The sequence below is a fragment of the Lemur catta genome, chromosome 3 (assembly GCF_020740605.2).
Source record: "Lemur catta isolate mLemCat1 chromosome 3, mLemCat1.pri, whole genome shotgun sequence".
Taxonomy (NCBI): Eukaryota; Metazoa; Chordata; class Mammalia; order Primates; family Lemuridae; genus Lemur; species Lemur catta.
In genome coordinates this window covers 87206065-87228851 of record NC_059130.1, presented here as the reverse complement: position 1 = coordinate 87228851, position 22787 = coordinate 87206065, and the positions used below count along the sequence as shown (strand labels likewise).

At 40.5% G+C, this 22787-nt stretch overlaps 1 protein-coding gene across 1 annotated transcript; it reads right to left on the bottom strand.

Annotated features, from left to right (window-relative positions):
• Nucleotides 1-2931: 2931 nt before the first annotated feature.
• Nucleotides 2932-17288, bottom strand: LOC123635644 (cytochrome c oxidase assembly factor 7). The gene is made up of 3 exons (XM_045548009.1): nt 17153-17288; nt 13443-13583; nt 2932-3939 (listed from the first exon to the last, which is right to left on the bottom strand). The coding sequence occupies exons 1-3, from the start codon at nt 17256-17258 to the stop codon at nt 3491-3493; spliced, it is 696 nt and encodes a 231-aa protein (XP_045403965.1). The 5' UTR covers nt 17259-17288; the 3' UTR covers nt 2932-3490.
• Between the last annotated feature and the right edge of the window lie 5499 nt (nt 17289-22787).

The window sequence follows — 22787 nt, the reverse complement described above, 5'->3', positions numbered from 1 at the left end:
AATTTTTCTATTTTTTGTAGAGACAGGGTCTCACTTGTGCTCAGGCTGGTCTTGAACTTCTGGCCTCAAGTGATCCTCCTGCCTTGGCCTCCTAGAGTGCTAGGATTACCAGCGTGAGTCACCACACCAGCCTGTATTTTTAAAAATAGTAAATGTTTAGTTTTTAAAAAAATTGTGGGAGAATACACGTAAAATTTACCATCTTAACCATTTTTAAATGCATAGTTCATTAGTGTTAGGTATATTCATTGTCATGAAACTAATCTCCAAAACTTTTTCATCTTACAGATTTGAAACTCTATACCCATTTCTCCCTTACCTCAGCCCCTGGCAACCACCATCATTTCTGAGTTCATATAAAACTCATATATGTGGCTGGGCGCGGTGGCTCACGCCTGTAATCCTAGCTCTGGGAGGCCGAGGCGGGTGGATCGCTCGAGGTCAGGAGTTCAAGACCAGCCTGAGCAAGAGTGAGACCCCGTCTCTACTAAAAATAGAAAGAAATTATCTGGCCAACTAAAAATATATATACAAAAAAATTAGCCGGGCATGGTGGCTCATGCCTGTAGTCCCAGCTACTTGGGAGGCTGAGGCAGTAGGATCGCTTAAGCCCAGGAGTCTGAGGTTGCTGTGAGCTAGGCTGATGCCACGGCACTCACTCTAGCCCGGGCAACAAAGTGAGACTCTGTCTCAAAAAAAAAACAAAAAACAAAAAAAAAACTCATATATGTGTTTAGATACCTCATACACAGCATTTATCCTTTTGTGACTCGCTTATTTCACTTAGCATATCTTCAAGGTTCAACCATGCTGTAGTGTCAGAATTTCCTACCTTTTTAAGGCTGAATAATATTCCATAAAAATATTTTATGTACATACCACATTTTGTTTATCCATTCATCTATTGATGGACATCTGGGTTGCTTTCACCTTTTGGCTATTGTGAATAATGCTGCTATGAACATTGGTATACAAACACCTCTTGCTGACCCTACTTTCAATTCTTTTGAATATGTACCTAGAAGTGGAATTGCTGGATCATATGGCAATCCTGTTTTTAGTTTTTTTGAGGAATTGCCATACTGCTTTCCACAGCAGCTGCGCCATTTTTACATTTCTACCAACAGTGCACAAGGGCTCCAATTTCTCTATATCCTTGACACTTGTGTTGTTTTTCAATAAATTTTATTTTTTGAGAGCAATTTTAGGTTCTCAACAAAATGGAGAAGGTACAGAGATTTCCCATATACTTTCCTCCCTCACACATGCATAGCCTCCTTCATTATCAACATCTTCCACCAAAGTGATTCATTTGTTACAATTGATGAACCTACACAGACACATCATTATCACCCAAAGTCCACAGTTTATATTAGGGTTCACTCTTGGTGTTGCACATTGCAGGGGTTTGGATAAATGTATGACAACATATATCCACCATTAGAGTATCATACAGAGTAGTTTCACTGCCCTACAAATCCTTTATGTTCCAACCATCCATCCCTCCTTCCCCCCAACCCCTGATTTTTTTTACTGTCTTCATAGTTTTACCTTTTCCAGGATACATACCAGTGTCATATTATTGGAATCATGTAGTACATAGCCTCTTCAGATTGGATTCTTTTTCTTAGTAACATTCATTTAAGGTTCCTCCATGTCTTTCTGTGGCTGGATAACATTTCTTCTTAACATTGAATAATATTAATATTCCATTGTCTGGATGTAGCACAGTTTATTTATTCATTCACCTACTGAAGGACATCTTGGTTGCTTTTAAGTTTTGGCAATTATCAATAAAGCTGTTATAAACATCCATGTGCTTGTTTTTGTATGGACGTTTTCAGTGCCTTTGGGTAAATGCCAAGGAGGAAGATTTGCTGAATCATATGGCAAGAGTGTATTTAGTTTTGTAAGAAATCACTAAACTGTCTTCCAAAGTGGCTGTATACATCTTGCATTCCACCAGCAATGAATAAGAATTCCTGTTGCTCCACGACTTCGCCAACATTTCACGTTGTCAATGTTCTGGATTTTGGCCACTTCTAATAGTTGTATAGTGGTCTCATTGTTGTTCTAATGTGCCTATCCCAGATGACATGTTATAAGGAGAATCTTTTCATATACTTATTTGCCATAGGTATATCTTCTTTGATCAGGTATCTTTTACATGTCCTGCCCTTGTGGCTCTTATGGTCTAGTCTTTAAACAACCATAAAAAATAAATGTATGATTATAAGTGTGACAAGGGTATAGAGAAAAAGTATAGGTGCTATGAGAATGTATCAGCCCATTTTTTAATCAGGCTGTTTTCTTACTGTTAAGTTTTAAGAGTTCATTGTGGTTTTGATTTGCATTCTCCTAATGATTAGTGATGTTGAACACCTTTTTATAGGCTTGTTTGCCTATAGAGTTTAAGCACACCAAAAACTACTTCACATTTTAAAAATGAGCTTGATGTCTTTTAATACCTCTGCTCTATACTTGGGAAAGTCCCTCTCCTCCATCAACTTGAGAAGCTGGCCAGCTGTGCTCAACAAACCATGCACATGGCAAGCTTTCCTTGTGAAAACAGTGGGTGGTGACAGATATAATTGTCCTGTTATCTCAGAAAAAATGACAAGCTCGCCCCCTGGTGACATGCTAGGGAGAGAATAGAAAAAGCACATGGACTACAATTTGAGATAAACCATCCAAGGAAGTTGATGGCAATGTCATGTTAAAGTACCAGGTGTCTCCTGGGTTTACATACTGACTCTACCTGTTGACTTAAGACAGTGTACTTAAGTGATTTCTTTTACAGTAAACACACACACACACAAATAAATCAATTTAAAAATTTTTTAAAAAAGAAAAAGCAAATGTTCTTAAAAGGCATAACCACTACCTACCTGGATGGAATCTGGGGAGAACTCCAATAACATGAATTATAAATTAATCAAAACAGTTTATTCACAGAGACAGTTAAAAAGGTTCAGTTCCAGGGGACAAAATGTCACAGAGTCCTTGCTTACAAATTCCTAGCTGAAGTTGCCTTGGGAATAATCTGCTCCCTCAGCATGATGGGCAGTGCCAGGTGACTACACTGGGGATGCTAATTTTCAACTGTGAATGTCTCTTCCAGAGAAAGGCAGGCTTATGTTTCATCTTTAACAACCCTGAAGCATAACAACCTTTAACCTTTATGTTGCATATCCCTCCTGATTTCTATGAATTTATGGAAAGATCTGACTCTAAAGGCAAAAAGCAAGCCTACATCAGTAATTATATAAGTCAGAGGGTGGCAGTCATGACTACTGACTGAAATAAACATCACAGGCTACATCCCAGTGGGTAACATTCTAGGGCAATGGATCTCTGTAACCAGTGCTACTAATTCAAGTCCCAAGTTTTCCTGCTCCAGCAGGTTGACCTCCAAGGGTTGCATCAGGCCTCAAAAATAGGCAGGGCCAGTCTCAAGCCGTTTGTTGCCTGGGAGGGAAGTTGTGCCATATTACCCAAATGTTAAGGGCTGGACACTTTTTTGCTGTTCTTTGTGTAGCTGCTGAGCCCTATTTTTTAGCACCTCAGCTTTGGCCTCATCCTTGTTGACACCATCCCCCAGCTTGTACATGCGGCTGGCATTGGCACAGGCCCAGACATGGCCCAGGTCACAGGCTTTCAATGAGTATTTACATGCCAGGCCCATGTCTTTGGGGAAGCCAGGGGCACCCTGCAGGAATATGGCACTCAGGTTGAAGCAGCTGGAGGCATAGCCACCGTCACAGGCCTTTGTATAGTAGTCCCTGGCCTTCCCCACACTGGGTTTGCCATCTTCATTGACCCGTCCATCATGTGCCAGGAGACCAACATTATGACATGCTTCTAGAGACTTCTTTCCAGGCTTTTCACATGCCATCAAAAAGCAGTTGTAGGCAGCTTTCAGGTCCTGGGTCAGTCCTCCTAAAAGGAAGGAAAGCAAAGAAAAAAGTAAACCCAAGCCAGGGCAAAACCGAAATGTCTCTGGACAAAGTTAGGGAACAATTGCTGAATACAGTCCATACACTATGAGCTAAGGCAGCATGAAAGGAAGGTAGCCTGGCATTGTGCACTGAACTTCCAGCTTTTTAGCTATGGACTCTTTTGTTCAAATGATATCTTACGAGGAACCCAGAGGTAAAGGAGGTAAAAATTGAGAATGGTAATAATATCCACCTCATGGGGTTATAGTGAGAGCATGGCATCTTTTAAGTACTTAATTAAATATTCATTAATTTAAACATATGGCGGGTCCTCCCTATCCATGGGTTCTACCTTTAAAGATTTGAAAATATTAGGAAAAAAATACAAAAAAATACAACAATAAAAATAATACAAAATTTAAAATACAGTGTAACAATTATTTACAGAGCATTTATATTGTATTAGATATTACAAGTAATCTAGAGATGATTTAAAGTATACCAGAGGATGTGCATAGGTTATATGCAAGCAGTATGCCATTTTGTATAAGGAACTGGAGCATCCTCAGGTTTTGGTATCCAAAGGGTAAGGGTGGGGGTCTTGGAACCAATTTCCTACAGATACCCAGGGATGACTGTATACTGAATGTCTATTAATTGTCAACTGCGTGCTAGGTCCTGAGGAACAAATGACACTGTCCTGCCCTTGTGGATCTTATGGTCTCATGAGACAGTCTTTAAACAACCATAAAAAATAAATGTATGATTATAAGTGTAACAAGGGTATAGAGGAAAAGTATAGGGTGCTATGAGAATGTATCAGGCCCTTGACCTAGACCAGGGCATGAGGGTAAGGAAAGCTTCTTCAAAGAAGTGACATTTGAGCTATGATATAATAAAAAAAAAGGAAAATGAAATATGAGTGGGAGATTTTCCAGGCAGGGAGAATAGCATACAAACAGAAAAGGAGCCAGTGTGGCTAGAACCCAGAAATCACTGCAGGAGGAAGGCTGGAGAAGCAGGAAGGGGCCAGACCATCATTATCATTAATTGAACACCATTCCAGTCATCTTTGTAGCACGTGCTCAGATTAAATGTTGGCTGGCCGAATGGATACTAGATAGAAATATTTTGAAAAATTAGATCACAGATGCTATTCATAGATTTTTAAAAATATTTTTTTAGAGATGTGATCTTCCTTTGTTGTCCAGATCGGAGGGCAGTGGCAAATTCATGGTTCACTGCAGCCTCAAACTCCTGGGCTCAAGCAATGCTCCCACCTCAACTTCCCAAGTAGCTCAGATTACAAACTCAAGCCACTGCACCTGAAAAATTTAACTTTTATTTTACTTGACTTTATCAGAAGAAAACCAAACTGAAGTGAAAATAAGGAAATTGTTGACTTTCAAATTAACATTACTTCTACACAGAGAAATTTCCTATATAAGCCACTAGAATTATGAAGAGTTTAGAAAAAAGATGAAAAGATCAGAATCATTTTTTTAAAACTAAATTTTAGACAGAATACTGTTTTACAACTATAGACAGGATATTGACATCTCATGCTTCCATCTCTCCTTCCCAACCTTCTGCTTTGTCAATTAGGTTATTTCAACTGAGGTAGACAGCACAGCACAGGAGACAGCTTAATGAAACCTGGGCCCTAGTCCTGGCTCCATTACTTATGAACCATGTGACCTTAGGGAAGTTACTTAACTTCTATGGGCCTCAGTTTTCTTCATCTGTAAAATAAGGACAATAGTACCTACTTCATATGTTGGAAGCTTAAACATATTCTTACAAAGAGCCTGGCATGTAATAAGTACTGCAAATATACTTATGTTTCTATTTCATAAAAGTTTATAGTATTTACATTCTTTTCAGTAACGCTTATTAGCCCAATATTCATTCTAAATGGATTCTGCTCAACACCAGAATTTTCATAAGAGCTTCTCTATTCCTCAATTATTTCTCTTGATTTACTTGTTTATTGGTTATCACATAGATTTTTCTAGAAAAGCTCACAGATTCTATATTCCCTGAGTTCTTTCAGTTTTGGAGAATGTATTCCTGCCACCTTTATATTTAAACAATGTGTCCTTGGGTCTTTGTGTATATATCCAGCCTGACAATCTCTGCCTTTTATGGGAGTGTTTACTTACATCTAAAGCAATTATTGATATAGTTGGGTTTAAGTCTTACAATCTTATTTGTTTCCCATTTGTCCCAAATGTTCTTGTTCCTTTTTTCTTCTTTCCTGCCTTCTTCTTCTTCTTCTTTTTTTTTTTTTTTGAGACAGGGTCTCACTCTGTTGTCCAGGCTGGAGTACAGTGGCATCATCATAGCTCACAGCAACCTCAAACTCCCGGGCTCAAGTGATCCTCCTGCTTCAGCCTCTCAAGTAGCTGGGACTACAGGTGCACACCACACCCACCTGGGTGTTTTCACATTTTGTAGAGACAAGGTCTCGCTATGTTCTTCAGACTGGGTCAAACTCCTGGGCTCAAACAATCCTTCTGCCCCAGCCTCCCGAGTAGCTGGGACTACAGGTACATGCCACCACACTCAGCTAGGTTTTTTTACATTTTGTAGAGACAAGGTCTCGCTATGTTGCTCAGACTGGTTTCAAACTCAAGGGCTCAAACAATCCTCCTGCCTCAGCCTCCCAAAGTGCTAAAATTACAGATGTGACCCACTGTGCCTGGCCCTGCCTTCTTTGGATTTGTATATTTCTAATACTCCATTTCATTTCCATCACTGGCATTTTAGTTATACCTCTTCTTTTTTTAGTGGTTTATCTAGTGATCATAATATGTATCTTTAATCCATCACAATCTATCATGAATATCATATCACTTCACATACAACGTAAGAGCCTTACAACAGCATACTTTTATTTACCACATTCCCATTCTTTGTGCTTTTGCTGCCGTGTATTTTGTTTTCCTTCTATATATAAGTTTCACAATACACTGCTATTATTTTTGCTTTAAACAGTATTTTAAAGACATTAAGAAATGAGGGGAAAAGTCTTATCTTCACATACGTATTCCAGTGTTCTTTATCCTTTTGTATGGATCCTAGTTTCCATCTGTTACCATTTTCCCTCAACCTAAACTTTCTTTAGCATTTCTTGAAAGTCTGTTAGTGACTCATTCTCTCAGCTTTTATCTGAAATGAATTTATTACACCTTTGTTTTTAATTCATTTTAGTTCAAGTTAAATTAATTCATAATTAATTCATTTTAATTCAAATTTGATGATTTTTTTCTTTCAGTATTTAAAAGATGTCACTCTTTTTCTTCTGGCATGCATTGTTTCTGATGAGAAGTCAATGGTAACCCTTACCATTGTTCCCTTGAGTGTGCCTTTTTTCTCTACCTGCTTTTAAGATTTTCTCATCTTTGGTTTTCAGCAAATTGACAATAATGTGTCTGGATATAATTTTCTTTGGTCACCCTACTTGAGTTCACTGAGCTTCATGGATTTGTGGGCCGATATTTTTCACCAATTTGGAAATTTTTCACCTGTTATTTCTTCAAATGTTTTTCTGCTCCAATCTCTCTTGCTTCTCTCCTATAGTCCTACTCAGGAGGCTGAGATGGGAGGATCACTTGATCTCAGGAGTTCAAGGTTATGGTGAGCTATGATTATGCCACTGCACTCCAGCATGGGTGATAGAGCGAGACCCTGTCTCTGGAAAAAAAAAAAAAAAACAAAAACTTGTTTAAAGCTGATTTCAGAGATGGGAACATCTGACCAAAACATTCCTTGAGTCACTCTGTGTAATCCAAAGTAACCTCTGCAGTAACCAATACAAACCAGACCTGTTCACATTAACAGAATGTCTTATAATTTAACAAAGTAGTCACATCCATGATCTAAGGTGATGCTCAGAAAAATCCTATGAAAAAGGCACGAGCAGACCATATTAGTGTCTAGGACTAAAAATGGGTTGCTTTGTTTTGTTTTGTTTTGTTTTGTTTTGAGACAGAGTCTTGCTCTGTTTCCTGGGTTAGAATGCCCTGGTGTCAGCCTAGCTCACAGCAACCTCAAACTCCTGGGCTCAAGTGATCCTTCTGCCTCAACCGGGACTACAGGTTTGCACCATCATGACCAGCTGATTTTTTCTATTTTCAGTTGCCCAGCTAATTTCTTTCTATTTTTAGTAGAGATAGGGTCTCGCTCTTGTTGACGCTGGTCTGGAACTGCTGACCTCAAGTGATCCTCCCACCTCGGCCTCCCAGAGTGCTAGGCTTATATATGTGAGCCACCACGCCCAGCCTAAAAGTGGGATCTTTAGTCTCCAGCCCCAAGCTATTAGTATGTATCAAGAAAGGACACTGGGTATGTTTTAGGAAATCCTTTGGCTCAGAATTAGGAAAGGAGAGTCAACAGTATTGTTTTTTAGTCATGGCAGGGTCTGCTAAGCAATTCAAAAAGGCTTGAGTAGCAAAGATCAACTAACAGGATCTTCCTTGATCATTCTGGCTTAAACACCTGGAAAATTTTATTTAAGAATGTCAGTTTAATAGAGGATTAAGTATTGTTCTCTAAACAACTCTGTGTTCTTTCACACTGCTTACTTTTTCTCTGCCTGGGGCCTTCTTCTATTCCACCTCAACCAAACAAAACCTGATCCGTCCTTCCAGGACCAGTTTCAATGCTTCCTCTTCCACAACAGCACCTCCTAATAATGACATGTTCCCAGCACTGAACTCCTACAGTACTTTATATGCTTCTCTCTAAAGACAGATGTTTATCAAGCCCTCCCAGGTGTAACAGATACTGGTATAAATTTTTCTTCTCCTTTACTGGTCCATATCTAATTCACTGCTTCACTGTGTACAGTAGATACTTAAGAAGCACTTAAGCAAAAAATAAGTCTCAGTGCACAATCATTAATCATACAAGTTTTTCTAATAGGCGAAGGAAAAAATAATTTCACAGCCTCTTTTGTTTTCCCTGATTTAATAACAAACTCAAAGTTTTTGTAAAAAAATATAGTAAAATATGGCATGAAAACAAAAGAAACTCAAAACTTTACCAAGATACCAATTTGGAGAAAATCTCTAAGAACATTTTCATTTTTGAACACTGTATTACACAGCTGAGTTCACACCATATGTAATTTTGTATTCAGCTTTCTTCACGGAACATTACACCATAAGCTTTTCCCAGTATCAACAAAAATTCTTTAGAAACATTGTTTTTTTAATGGGCAGAACATTTCATTTAATGGAAGTAACATTTATTTAAGCTGCTACTATTGGCACACAGGTAGGTTGGTTGGTTTGTCCAGAGACAGGGTCTTGCTCTGTTGTCCAGATTAGAGTGCAGTGGCATGATCACAGCTCACTGCAGCATCAAACTCTTGGGCTCAAGTGATCCTCCCATCTCAGCCTCCTGAGGAGCTAGGATTATAGGCCTGCACCACCACGTCCAGCTAATTTTTAATTTTTTTTGTAGAGATGGGGTCTCACTACATTGCCCAGGCTGGTCTTGAACTCCTGGCCTCAAGTGATCCTCCTGCCCAAAACAGTGGGATTACAGGCTTGAGATACCATGGTCGGCCTGTACATAACCTTTATTTGCATTTCTAGTTATTTCCTTAGGAAAGAATACTAGAAAGAGAATTACTAGGTCAAAGAAATGTCCCTCTGCTTCGGAGAGGTAAACTGAAATTCCTATTAACGCTAACTTTTCTTCAAAATAGAGACTATGGTGGGGGGGTGGGGAGTGGTGAATAGAAGTTGGTTAATGGGTACAAACATACAGTTAGATAAGATAGACAGAATAGGTTCTACTATTCAATCGTATGGTAGGGAAATTATAGTTGACAATAATTTATTGTATATTTCAAAATAGCTAAAAGAGGATAATTGTATGAGGTGATAGACATCTCAATTACTCTGATTTGACCATTACACATTGTATACATGTATTGAACTATGTACCCCCCAAATATGTACAATTATGACACATCAATAAAAAGTATTTAAAAAATAGACACTACCTTGGAGCACCTAAATATATAAAGCAAATATCAACACTGAAGGAGAAACAGAGCAATACAACTAATAGTAGGGAACTTCAATATTCCCACTTTTAACAATGGATAGATCATCCAAACAGAAAATCAACATGGAAGCAGTAGATTTGAACAACACTGTGCACCAAATGAACCTAACAGACATATACAGAACATTCCAGCCAACAGTAGCAGAATAAACATTCCTTCCAATCACATACAGACATTCTAGAGGACAGACTGTATGTTAGGCCACAAAACAAGTCTTAACAAATTTGAGAAGACTTAAATCATATCAAGTATCTTTCTTGAACCCAATAGTAAGAAACTAGAAATTAATAACAGGAGGAAAAATGGAAAATTCATAGATATGTGGAAAACAAACAACACAATCTTGAATAACCAAGACGTCAAAGAAGAAATCAAAAGGGCAGTCAAAAAACATCTTGAGACAAATGAAAATGGAAACACAATACATCAAACTTACAGGATGCAGCAAAAGCAGTTGTAAGAGGGGAGTTTACAGTAATAAATGCCTACATTAAGAAAGGGAACACTTCCAAATTCATTTGATGACCAGCATTACCCTGGTACCAAACCATAGAAGGATACTACAAGAAAATTGTAGGCCAATATCCCTGTTGAACATAGATGCAAAAATCCTCAACAAAATATTAGCAAACTGAATTCAACATCACATTAAAAAGATCATACACCATGATCAAGTGGGATTTATCTCTAGGATGCAAGGATAGTTCAATATATGCATTTCAATAAATGTAATATACCATCAACATATCAGAATGAAAATAAAACATTAATAGAATGAAGGACAAAAATTATACGACCATCTTGATACATAAAAAGTATTTGACAAAATTCAATATCCTTTCATGATAAAAATGCTCAACAATTAGGTATAGAAGGAATGTACCTCAACATAATGAAGGCCACGTATGACAAGACCACAGCTAACATCATACTCAATGGTAAAAAGCTGGAAGCTTTTCCACTAAGATCAGGAACAAAACGAGGATGCCAACTCTTGCCACTTCTATTCAATATAGCATTGGAAGTCCTAGCCAGAGTAACCAGGCAAGAGAAAAAAACAAAAGTCATCCAAATCAGAAAGGAAGAAGTAAAACTGTTTGCAGATGACATGATCTTGTATATGGAAAACCCTAAGATTCCACCAAAAAATTGTTAGAACCAATAAATGAATTCAGGAAAGTTGCAGGATACAAAATAAACATACAAAAATTAGTACCATTTGTATATACTAACAATGAGCTGTCCAAAAAAGAAATCAAGAAATAATCTCATTTATAATATAATAAATAAAAACCCAACACTTAAGGAATATGTTTAACCAAGGAGGTGAAAATCTATACACTGAAAGCTATTAAACATTGATGAAAGAAACTGAAGACACAAATAAATGGAAAGATATCTTGTATTCAAGGATTAGAATAACTAATATTGTTAAAATATCTATAGTACCCAAAGCAATCTACATATTCAATGCAATCCCTATCAAAATTCTAATGGCATTTTTCATAGAAATAGAAAAAAATCCTAAAATTTATATGGAACAACAAAAAGCCCCAAATAGGCAAAGCCATGGTGGACTTATGCTAAGTGAAATAAGCCAGGTGCAGAAAGGCAAATAACACATGATCTCACTTATATGTGGAATCTAAAAAAGTTGAACTTATAGAAGCAGAGAATAGAATGGTGGTTACCAGGGGTTGGCGAGGCAGAGGAAAAGGAGAGATATTGGTCAAAGGGTAAAACATTTCAGTTAGGGCAATGCATAAGTTCGGGAGAGTTAATGAACAGCAGAGTGATTATAGTTAATAATAGTCTGTTGTGTATTTGAAATTTGCTGAGAGAGTAGATCTTAAATGTTCCCACCACATACACAAACACAAAATAACTCTGTGAGGCGATGGATATAATTGGCTTGATTATAGCAATCATTTTACAATGTATAATATATCAAAACATAACAGCTAGGTGCAGTAGAGCATGCAGCTACTCAGGAAGCTAATGCAGGAGAATTACTTGAGGCTAGGAGTTCAAGGCTGAAGTGTGCTATGATCACCTCCATGAATAGCCACTGCACTCCAGCTTGGGCAACATAGCAAGACCTCATCTTTAAGTACTAAATTTAAAAACAATTAAAATAAATAAAAAAATTAAAAAAACCCATATCACAATGTACACTATAAATATATACAATATTTTTTTCTCAATTACACCTCAATAAAGCTGGAGGGAAAATTAAATATTAAAAAATAAAATAGAGACAATCACAGATGCCATGTTCCATGTGAAAGCAGAAATAGTCCACACAGCTCTAGAGAATTAAAAAGACATCCCCTTCATCAAACTCTCACTAAACACCTTTTCTAACGAGGCTTGGCTGGGCACTGGGAACAAGGGAAAAACAAATCATACCCTCAAGAAGCTTATGATATAGTGGGTGAAAAAACAGATGCCTGTCAAAGGTCATAGTCCCTATTTGTGGTGGTTCTAAAACATGCCCATGAATTCTTTGATATTTCTTCCTCTTCAAGGGGTGGAATATAAGTCCTTTCCCCTTAGTGTGGGCTAGACTTAGTGACTCACTTCTAATAAATAGAATGTGATTGAAATAAAAAGTGTGTGACTTCCAAAGGTAGGTCATAAAAGACCATTGCGGATTCTACCTTGTTCCATCTCTTGGATTACTTACTCTGGGGAAAGCCAGATGCCATGTCATGAAGACACTCAACCAGTTCGTAGAGAACCATGTTACAAGGGTCTGAGCTCCCCTGATAAAGAGGCCTTTGCTATTAGCCATGTGCGTGAGTTGTCTTAGAACTGGAAACTCTAATTCCAGTCAAGCCTTCCAATGACTGCAGCCCTAGCTCTCTGGCCAATGTCTCAACTGCAATCTTATGAGGTACCCTGAGGCACCCAGCTAACCCACTCCCAAATTCCTGACCCACATGAAATACTGGGATTAATTTGTTATTTAGCAATAGATAACTTAAACACTATGCCAGTGATAACTGCAATTAGAGCATGAGGAGAAAAGATAGAAGGAAGGAAATTAAAAGTTACTGTGCTAGGCATGTGCTGATGACTTTACCTACATTATCCTATTTAATCTTCACACCAACCCTACAAAGCAAGTATTATTTCCCTTCAATCTACGGATAATGTAACTGAGGCACAGAGTTAAAGTGAGTGGCTCTCAAGGTCCCACTACTTTGCAAATAGCATTACCTAAGGTTTGCCCAACTTGAAAGGCTGCACTCCTTCCCCCATTACTCTGCTGAATTCTTCTCTTCAATCTCCAGTCTCCCTACGATGTGCTTCTCTAAGGCCTGTGAGGACCCTTCTGGGAAGAGAGCTCATCATGAAAGCTCAGGTGTGATGGCAGCACTGGCATCAATAAGGACCAAATAACACAGTCCCCTTCTTACCTTTTCCAGTCACATAATAGGCCCCTAGTTTGTAGCAACTATCGCTGTGCTTGTGCTCTTCACAGTTGAACTTCAACACCTTGGCAGCCTCATCAAAATTCTTCTGGATCCCTTCCAAGTAGTCCACTAGCCGATAGCAACCTGTGAGGAGAGGGTAAAAGCCATTCTTCACATCTGGGGCTGCTGCTTGCCAGCGGGGAGGGTCCAGGTGTGGCAGGTCAGACTGTCTTTAAGATACCCCTTGTCCTCCCAAGGTGTGGCAAGTTGATTTTACTACAAAGAATGTAGGTGTTGTTCAGCCATTCCTACAAATGACATTGTCTTCCCTTAGCCTGGAACTGAACGATGTATGGACTGGGGAGACCTTAGCCCCTGCACTGGCTCCACTACTCACCCCAGACCTTCTTCTCCCTGTCAGCTGAGCCCAAACAGCCACTGACTTCCATGATTGAAACTGTGCTAGCCTCAGACCCTTTTGTGAAGTTTAGCAGTAAAACCCCTGAAAACCAAAAGGGCTCGTGGACTAGTTTTTGCAGCAATAAGAAAGGGGTGCTATGATGATTGTACTTTACTCTTTGGCCAGGCTGGGAATGTGAAGCCCAAAGGGAGAGTAGAAATGGCAGCTTTCAAAGGAGCTGGAAATAGGCTCCCCTTCCTTGGCAGTCTCCCAGTCCCAGAAAGCCTCTCGCCTTAACATCTCTCCCCTCTCTCCCTTCTTCCTCATTCTGAACAACAATATCATCTCTCATTCATTTTCACTCAACAAATATTTAAGCATCTATATGCGTCTATGTACCAGACAAGGTTCTAGATGTTGGGAATATAGTCATTTGCCCTCCTAAAATATATATTCTAGAGGGGGAAATACAACGTATAAGTAAATAAATGAACAAGATATATTCAAACAGTAATAAATGTTATGACTGAAATAAAGCAGGATGATAAGCTAGTTTGCTGTGCATGCTGGGGGAATGGTTAACAAAGACTGGGTGATTAGAGAGGGCCTCACCAAGGACTGTGACGTCTGAGCTGAGACCTGATTAGCGAGAAAGCACTAGCTATTTAAAGACAATGAAATGGAAAGGGAGCACAAAGACGTTGTACAAGGATCAGAAAATACAAAGACCTGAAAGAGGGAATAAGCTTGGCATGAATAAGGTATAACATGGCTGAATCAAGGGGTAGGACAGGAAATGAGAGAAAGAGGGAGACCTATCACAGGGCCTTGAAGAACATGGGAAGGAGTTAGGATTTTATTCTAAGTGCAAAAGCAAACCACTGGAGGGCTTTTAAATTAATTAGTTATTTTTATTTATTTTTTTAGGGATGGGAGCTTGCTCTGTTGCCCAGGCTAAAGTGCAGTGGCACGATCATAGCTCACTGCGGCCTTGAACTCCTGGACTCAAGTGATCCTTCTGCCTTAGCCTCCTGAGTGGCTAAGACTACAGGCCACTTGCCACCATGCCTAGCTTCACTGGCGGGTTTTAGGAAGGAAAGTGATATGATTCCATTTGCATTTTTAAAAGGTTACTCTGTATATATGTTTGTATATGCCTGGATGAGTACGGAGGAAGTTAAGTGTGTGAGGGGATATAACTGGGCATTGTAACAATCACGTTACCTAATACATATTTAATATAACAAAATAAAAAATAAAATATCAGTTTATCTGAGAGTAGAAAATGGATTTTAAGGGAGTGAGGATGCCAGCAGAGAGACAGGTTAGAAGGCTATTTCTATCCAAGTGAGAGAGTATGACTTTCAATGAAACTACTATTCTAGTTGCTATAGTAACTATAGCCTCCTCTCAGGTCTCCTTCTAAAGTGTTGCAACCAGTCCTTCTAATATGTCCACCCTTCCCCCGTTGCTCTGTATATTCTCCACAACACACTAGCGCATGAACTTGCTCCTCAAACAACATGTATGGCTCTCCGGTGCCTACAGAACAAAGTATAAATCCCTTAGCCTGGCATTCAGGGCCTGACATATTATGGTCCAGACTCCCTTTCCAAACGGAATTCTGACTACAGCTAGACTCCCTCTTCAGACTTAATTCTGACTACATCCTAACTTCAACCTTGCAGAAGGTAGCACTTTCTTCTCCCACCATCTACTTCATTTAATCAATACTTGCTTATCCCTCAAGACCTCCCCGTGAAGTCTTTCCTGACCACCCTACTCCTCAGTGATTCCAATTCCTCAGAATTATCTCTATACTTAGGACATGGACTAGCCCTCATGGTTAGTCCACCCCAGGTTCTTTTAAAGCCATCAAACTGCAGAGCAACTCTGTGTTATGGTTATGTTATACATATGGGTATGTTATGGTTAGCTTCAAGAAATAGCTATGGGCCAGGTGCAATGGCTCACGCCTATAACCTAGCACTTTGGGATGCTAAGAAGGAAGAATCACTTGATGCCAGGAGTTTGAGACCAGCCTGAGCAACATAGCATGACCTCATCTCTACAAAATATAAAACTATTAGCTAGGTGTGGTAGTGCATGCCTGTAGTCCCAGCTACGCCAGTGGCTGAGGCAGGAGGATCGCTTGAGCTCAGAAGTTTGAGGTTATGGTGAGTTACAATGACACTACTGCACTCTAGCCCAGGCAACAGAGTGAGACCCTGTCTCTTAAAAAAAAAAGGAAGAAAGAAAGAAGGCCAGGTGCAGTGGCTCACACCTGTAATCCTAGCACTTTGTCAGGCTGAGGCAGGAGGGTCACTTGACGTTAGGAGTTTTGGACCAGCCTAATCATGGGCAAGACCCCATCTCTACAAAAAACAGACAAAATTAGCTAGCCGAGGTGGCACGCACCTGTAGTCCCAGCTACTCGGACGTTGAGGCAGAAGGCCTGCTTGAGCCCAGGAGTTTGAGGTTACAATGATCTATGATGGTGCCACTGCACTCTAGCCCCAGAAACAGAGCAAGACCCAGTATCAAAAAAAAAAAAAGAAAGAAAGAAAGAAAAGAAAAAAGAAAGAGTGAGTGAGCTATGTCATGTTCTGAAACTAGACTGCAAGCTATTAGAAGGCAGGGCCAGTGCCATTTTTTTTTTCCTTTAAAAAAATTAAGTAGTAAAAAGAAAACCATTCAAAGGTATTGGCTGCTCTGGGTGGCCCCCCTCTGGACACACCATTCATTAACACACTCAAGTCAACCCAAAGTTCATGCAACACACAGAGCACATTTGTGCCTCAGGGCCTTTTCACCATCTGTTACCTCTGCCAGGCACAGATCTGCATGATTCATTCCCTTAGCTTCTTCAATGCTTTGTTCAAATGGCCTCCTGAAGTCCTGATACCCTTCACCCAGTTCTTTTTTCGCATTGCACTTATTACTCTCTAACACCAAATCAATTATTTCCTTATGCTTATTGTCCGATACCCCCACTAGCATGTAAGCTCCATGAGGACAGGAAATTTTATCTGTTCACCGATGTATTCCCAGTCCCTCTATCCCAAATGGCCAGGCACGTCTCTTCCCTCCCGCCCCCGCATCCAGGCTCAGTCCCCGCGGGGCGCTCCCGGGCTGCGAGCCACCCCCAACCCACACAAGGTCGTGCGTGCCCCGCAGACCCCGTCCCGGCGCGTCCTCAGCCCACCAAGTGCCCCTTCCAGATCCCCTCAGAAGTCACTTTCGCTACCTCTCCGGCCTCTGCCCCTCCCCCTCGAGTCCCCATGTGTCTCCAGGCTGCACTGGCGGCGCTCACCGTCCGGGTCCTTCTCGCGGTAGCACTGGTAGTGGCACTCCACCTCTAAGTTATCCAGAAAGGACTTCACCTGCTCCTCATCCTGGAAATCCACCATGCCGGCCATGGCTCTGGCTCGCAGGGGTTACCCCAACGCTCCGCCCCCACGGGCACGTGACCAGCGGGGGCGTGGCGTGCAGGGGCGGGTCGCCGCGGTTCGCGCTCTTCCCGAGATTCCAGAAGGCCAAACGCTGCGACCCGGGACTTCCCAGCAGTCATTGCGCTGTTGAAGGCTTTCGCAAGCCACGCTTCCTCTGTTAACTCCATTCCTACGACGGGTGGCGGTCTTTGTGTAGCATCTTACCTATGTCTGCTTTGTAGCCTTAATAATTTTCTGCCTGCAGTCATTTATCCATTCATAATTCCCTGAGCGCCTCCTGTGTGCCACACCCGGTGCGGGGTTCTAGGGATATGACAGCTGGGAAGTATGGCCCCCTGCATTCAAAGACCTTGCAGTTTCAGTAGGAAGACATTCGTTTATTCATTCAGCAAGCATTTTGAGTACCTTCTATGTGCCACGTGTAGCTGGACAAACCGATAATCATTAAGTTGGCACAAAGTGCAACAGGAAGTCTGTTTCATCTCTATATTCTTCCCAGACCCAACTTGGACGCCAACATGAATTACCTAAGCAATGAATGGCTGTGGGAAATGATGACTGGAACACAGTAGCAGTAAAGGTTATAGTAACATCACGGTTATGATAGCTAATGCTCAAACAGTGCTGAACTTTTACCTTTTTTAGAGTTGTTTTTAGAGTTCTAGGCTCTATTCCTAAGACCTTTTTATAAATTAACTTATTTAATTCTTACTGTGACATTCACTGTGACACTGTGGGGTAGGTATTATTATCCCCATTCTGCAGATGGGGAAACTAAGGTACAGAGAGGTTAATTAACTTGTCCAAGGTCATATAGTGAGGGAGTTGGTATGCAATTATGCAATACATAGTTTGTTGAATAAAAGAATGAATAAGGTGGAAGAGGAATATACACGAATGAGAGAGAGAAGAGGAGAGGAACTTCATCTATTTTTGCTTTGTTCTGCTCCTGCTAAGAATCATCATTGCCTTAAAGTGCTTCATACTCCAGGGAAAAAACTAAAAAAAAAAAAAAAAATCATCATTGCCATAAAGCCTAGACAGAAAGTTCTCCAAAGACAGTTCCTATTCACCTTTGAAGCCCATCCAGGCCCAGTCTAGAACCCTCAGTGGAGCTCAATCCATGGCTTCCCATCACTTATAGCAGTGCTTTCCAAAAAGCTCCACTACTAACCTATCCCTAAGGGCAGTAGAGAGTGGACTACTTCCAACCACTTCTTTATTGGAGAGCAGTGTGATGCAGCTGGGACATGTCTGAAATCCCAGTTTTATTTTTAAAATTCATATTATTTTACATTGAATTCCATAATACATCTTTAATAGGATAACAGAAAATTGTCTTTTCTCAAGCCTTTGAGTAAAACTGACATTCCAGGTGATATGCCACATTTACTTGTGGTTTCTCATATCCTTGATCTGATCACCATAGGGGACTCCTCAGTACACATGCCCCAGGTTGGGAAGCCCTGAACTTTGGTTTCAAGCCCATCTTCTTTAGCATGGCCTTCACGCCCTGTGCAATCGGATTCTAGCCTCATCTTGTACCTCTCTTCCCCACATCCCACCCAACCTTCTGTTCTCTGAATGGGTCCCAAGTTTGTGTCCCTGTTTACCTCTGCTCTTGATGCCTTCTTGGCCCAAATCATACATCCTCTCCTCTATAAAGTCTTCCCAGATGTGACAACCAGCCATACCCAAAATAGATTTAGATGCTCCCCTTCAATGCCCCATACCACTTGGTTTATTCTGGTATAATGTAGTAGGAAATGACTGGCTTTGGCAGAGGGACAGATCTTAGTTCAGAATCCATGACCTATGTTTAATAAATTTATCTTTAATAAATTGTGACCTTAAAATGATCATGCTTGTGAGCCTGATTCGTTTTCTGTAGATGCAGATCGATTGTTTGGCTGTTAGAAGGACTAAAAGTTCATATATACAATGTACTTAGCACAGTGCCTGGCTCAGAGTCATTCCTGTTCCAGAAATGTTTCTTGTCATGCTTGTAAAGGAGTGGAACTCTATGTCCCTCACCAGACTGTGACCTCTGTGTCCCTTGTGCTGGTCACAGGACCAAGAATAAAGCAGGACTTGATGAGGGTGATGTAGATAACTAAAGCCTGGGTTTGGCTATGAGTATTAGGTACTTTTCCCTAATCATATTTGCTGAGTTGAACTGCATTGAAATGAGATCACCTGAGCAGTAGAGGGCAATAGAAAGTTAGTCAGAGAAAAGATGCAAGAAAGGCTGAGCCAAGTATGAAGTCACTTTTTTTTTTTTTTTTTTTTTGAGACAGAGTCTCACTCTGTTGCCTGGGATAGAGTGCTGTGGCATCAGCCTAGCTCATAGCAACCTCAAACTCCTGGGCTCAAGCAATCCTTCTGCCTCAGCCTCCCGACTAGCTGCGATTACAGGCATGCACCACCATGACCGGCTAATTTTTTCTATATATTTTTAGTTGTTCAGCTAATTTTCTTTCTATTTTTAGTAGAGACAGGATCTGGCTCTTGCTCAGGCTGGTCTGGAACTCCTGACCTCGAGTGATCCGCCCACCTCAGCCTCCCAGAGTGCTAGGATTACAGGCATGAGCCACTGTGCCCAGCAAAAATCACATATTTTAAAAGGAAATTTAGGTTATCAAAAGGGCAGCCAGCTTCTTTTTTTAAAAAAGTTCTGTTCTTATCTCTGTAGGTTTATTTTCCCTCTATTGTTATAAATGTTTGCATTTACTTTTTAAACTTGTTTTAATTACTCAGGTAATACATGATTATATGTTTATTGTATTAATAAATTAATCTCATGGTTTTTTGCCTAATAACCTTTTACTATAAGCATGATTCAACTTGCAGACACTGTTTAAACTGATGCAGATATACTGAAGGTCAGAAAAGTTGATTTACCCTAAAACACACAGTGAGAGGACTGGGAGAAGCCAGGCCTTTTGTAATCCTAGAGTTCATTCACAACAACCATTCTAGATTCTGAAGGGTAGAATTCAAGAGCATTATAGAGCTCCTCTCCTAACCCCAGTCTTAGGTTTTTGTTGGTGGTGGTGGTTTTTTGTTTTAGAGATGGGGTCTTACTATCTCTCAACTGGAACACCTAGACACAAGTGATCCTCCTGCCTCAGCCTTCCAAATAGCTGGAACTACAGGTGTGCCACCACACCCAGTTTTAGACTTAGATTTAACTATTATTTATTGATCACTAATTATGGGTTTAGTACTTTAGATACATTATTTCATTTATTTTTCAGAGCATTACTCTTCATTCATTCAATGAACATTCCCTGGGTACTTAATAATGACTAGTGCTTAAGGGATGAAAAATTGAAAAATACAAAGTTTCAACAAGAACACACCACTCTTGGAAGAGGACAAGCACTGATTAATAAACATATGATAAGATGCTCCTCCTAACGATTGAAGGAAGGCAAATGAAAAACAGCGTGATATTTTTCATCTATTATATTAACAAAGATTGACATCCTATGTTTGTGAGGATGCTAGTAAGCCAGCATTCCCATATACTGTTGGTGGGAATATAGATTGATGCCTCCTCTTTGGAGAGCTATTTGATAATATTTACTAACATTTAAAATGTGCTTATATTTTTGACCTACAAACTCAACTTCCAAGAATGTATCCTACAGAAATTTTCACTCAAATAAACATTTGTTGCAGTTTTGTTGTTGCTGCTGCTGTTCTTATAATACAAACAACAAGTGTCCAATAATAGGGGATTTGAATGCAATGTAGACATTAAAAAGTATAAAATCGGTTTATTCATATCGATACTGAAAGATGTTCTAATGCATTAAGTGAAAAAAAGTTGTATAGTATAACAATTTGTGTTTAAAACTTAACTTTTTCTATATTCATAGAAAAAACTGAGGGGAAAATACACTAGACTGTTAATAATTGCTAACTATGGGCTGGGAAGGAGTGAGGGAATTGTTTATAGGGGACTTCCACAGTTTATATTCCATATTTACTTTTTATGATAATTATATATTACTTATGTAAATAAACAAAACAATAAAAGTACTGTTTTAAGACATGATGTCTTCCCTAGAAGTGTTCACTGTCTTATGGGCTATTTTGGGATAGGTATTACTATCTCCATTTTATAAAGGAGGTTCAGAGAATTAAAGTGATTTCCTCAAGGTCACAAAGCCCGCTCAGCCTCCCTCAAAGGGTTACACATCCGTGACCTAACAGGACCCGCCCCGTGCGAGAGACGGGGCCAATCACATTTGCTGTGAGGTCACTTTGAAACCCTGGGATTGGTGCTCGTGTCTAAACCGAGCGGGCCTTTCTTAGTAGCTGGTGCAGCTGAGGGTGGAGGCCGTGAAGCTCCGGGTAGCCTTGCCCGGCTCTCCGTCCTCTGCAGATCCCCTCGGGACTCTGAGCATTTGGTGGGCTAGCCGTGGAAGCACCCTACCCTTCCTCCTGTGGCCGCTCCATCCCCCAAGCCTGTGCCTGCAGAGCCTGCGGCCCTCCCTCACTGCATCGCTCCCAGCCGCCTGCAAGGCACGGACAGCTGCTAGCCCTGCTCAGACTCACGTTTCAACTGCGGTGATTGCGCATCACACCGTCCCCACATGACCTGCCTGGCCTCGGGCCAGCAGCGCAAAGCATTCAGAAACAGGACTCAGTGCAGCCTCGACTTGCCTGCCTGTGAGGCTCCTCGGCTGTGCTTTTAAAGGGGGGAAAGGCCCCTGCTTTTAAAGGAAGACGACAGAGGTCCAGAAAGGAAGGGGTTTGTCCCAGGGCACACAAGTTAGTGACAGAGCCAGCGGACCCTCAGAGCAGCAAGTTGGGTGGTAACCTTTCCAACTTTGTCTCCTCCTGGCAAATACTCTCCTCTTTGCCTCTGTTTTTCTTTGTTTCCCATGCCCATATGTCACGATCTGAGGCAGCAAGATTTATCAAGAATGATAAGGACTTTGGAATCACACTAATCATGAAATCCCATGCTTGCTGTGGGACCTTGGACAAGTTGTGTTACTTTTCTGGCGTTATTTTCCTCCTCTGCTATGAGATATTACTCTCTATTCTTATAGGAATAAATGAGAAACTGGGAGGATGGTCGGTATAGAGCAGTGGTTTTCAAGATAGGGTCCCCGGACCAGTAGCATCACATTACCTGGCAATTTGTTAGAAAGGAATATTTTCCAGCCCCGCCCCAGATTTGCTGAATTGGAAACTCTGGGTAGGGGCCCCAGCAGTCTGTGTTTTAACAAGTTCTCCAGGTAATTCTAATGCATGCTAAAGTTTGAGAACCACTGGTGTGTAAGGTAAGACCATTGGGTTTGGAGGCAGACAGTTGTGAGTTCTTCCATAAGTACCTTAGTTCTGCCTTTTACTATTTGGGAGGCCTTAAGCAAAGCATTTCACCTACCTGCTCCTTAGTTTACTCACCTGTGAAATGGAGGTAATGGTTGTATTGCCCTAACTGGGTTGTTTATTCATTCATTTGACAAATTTTTTTTT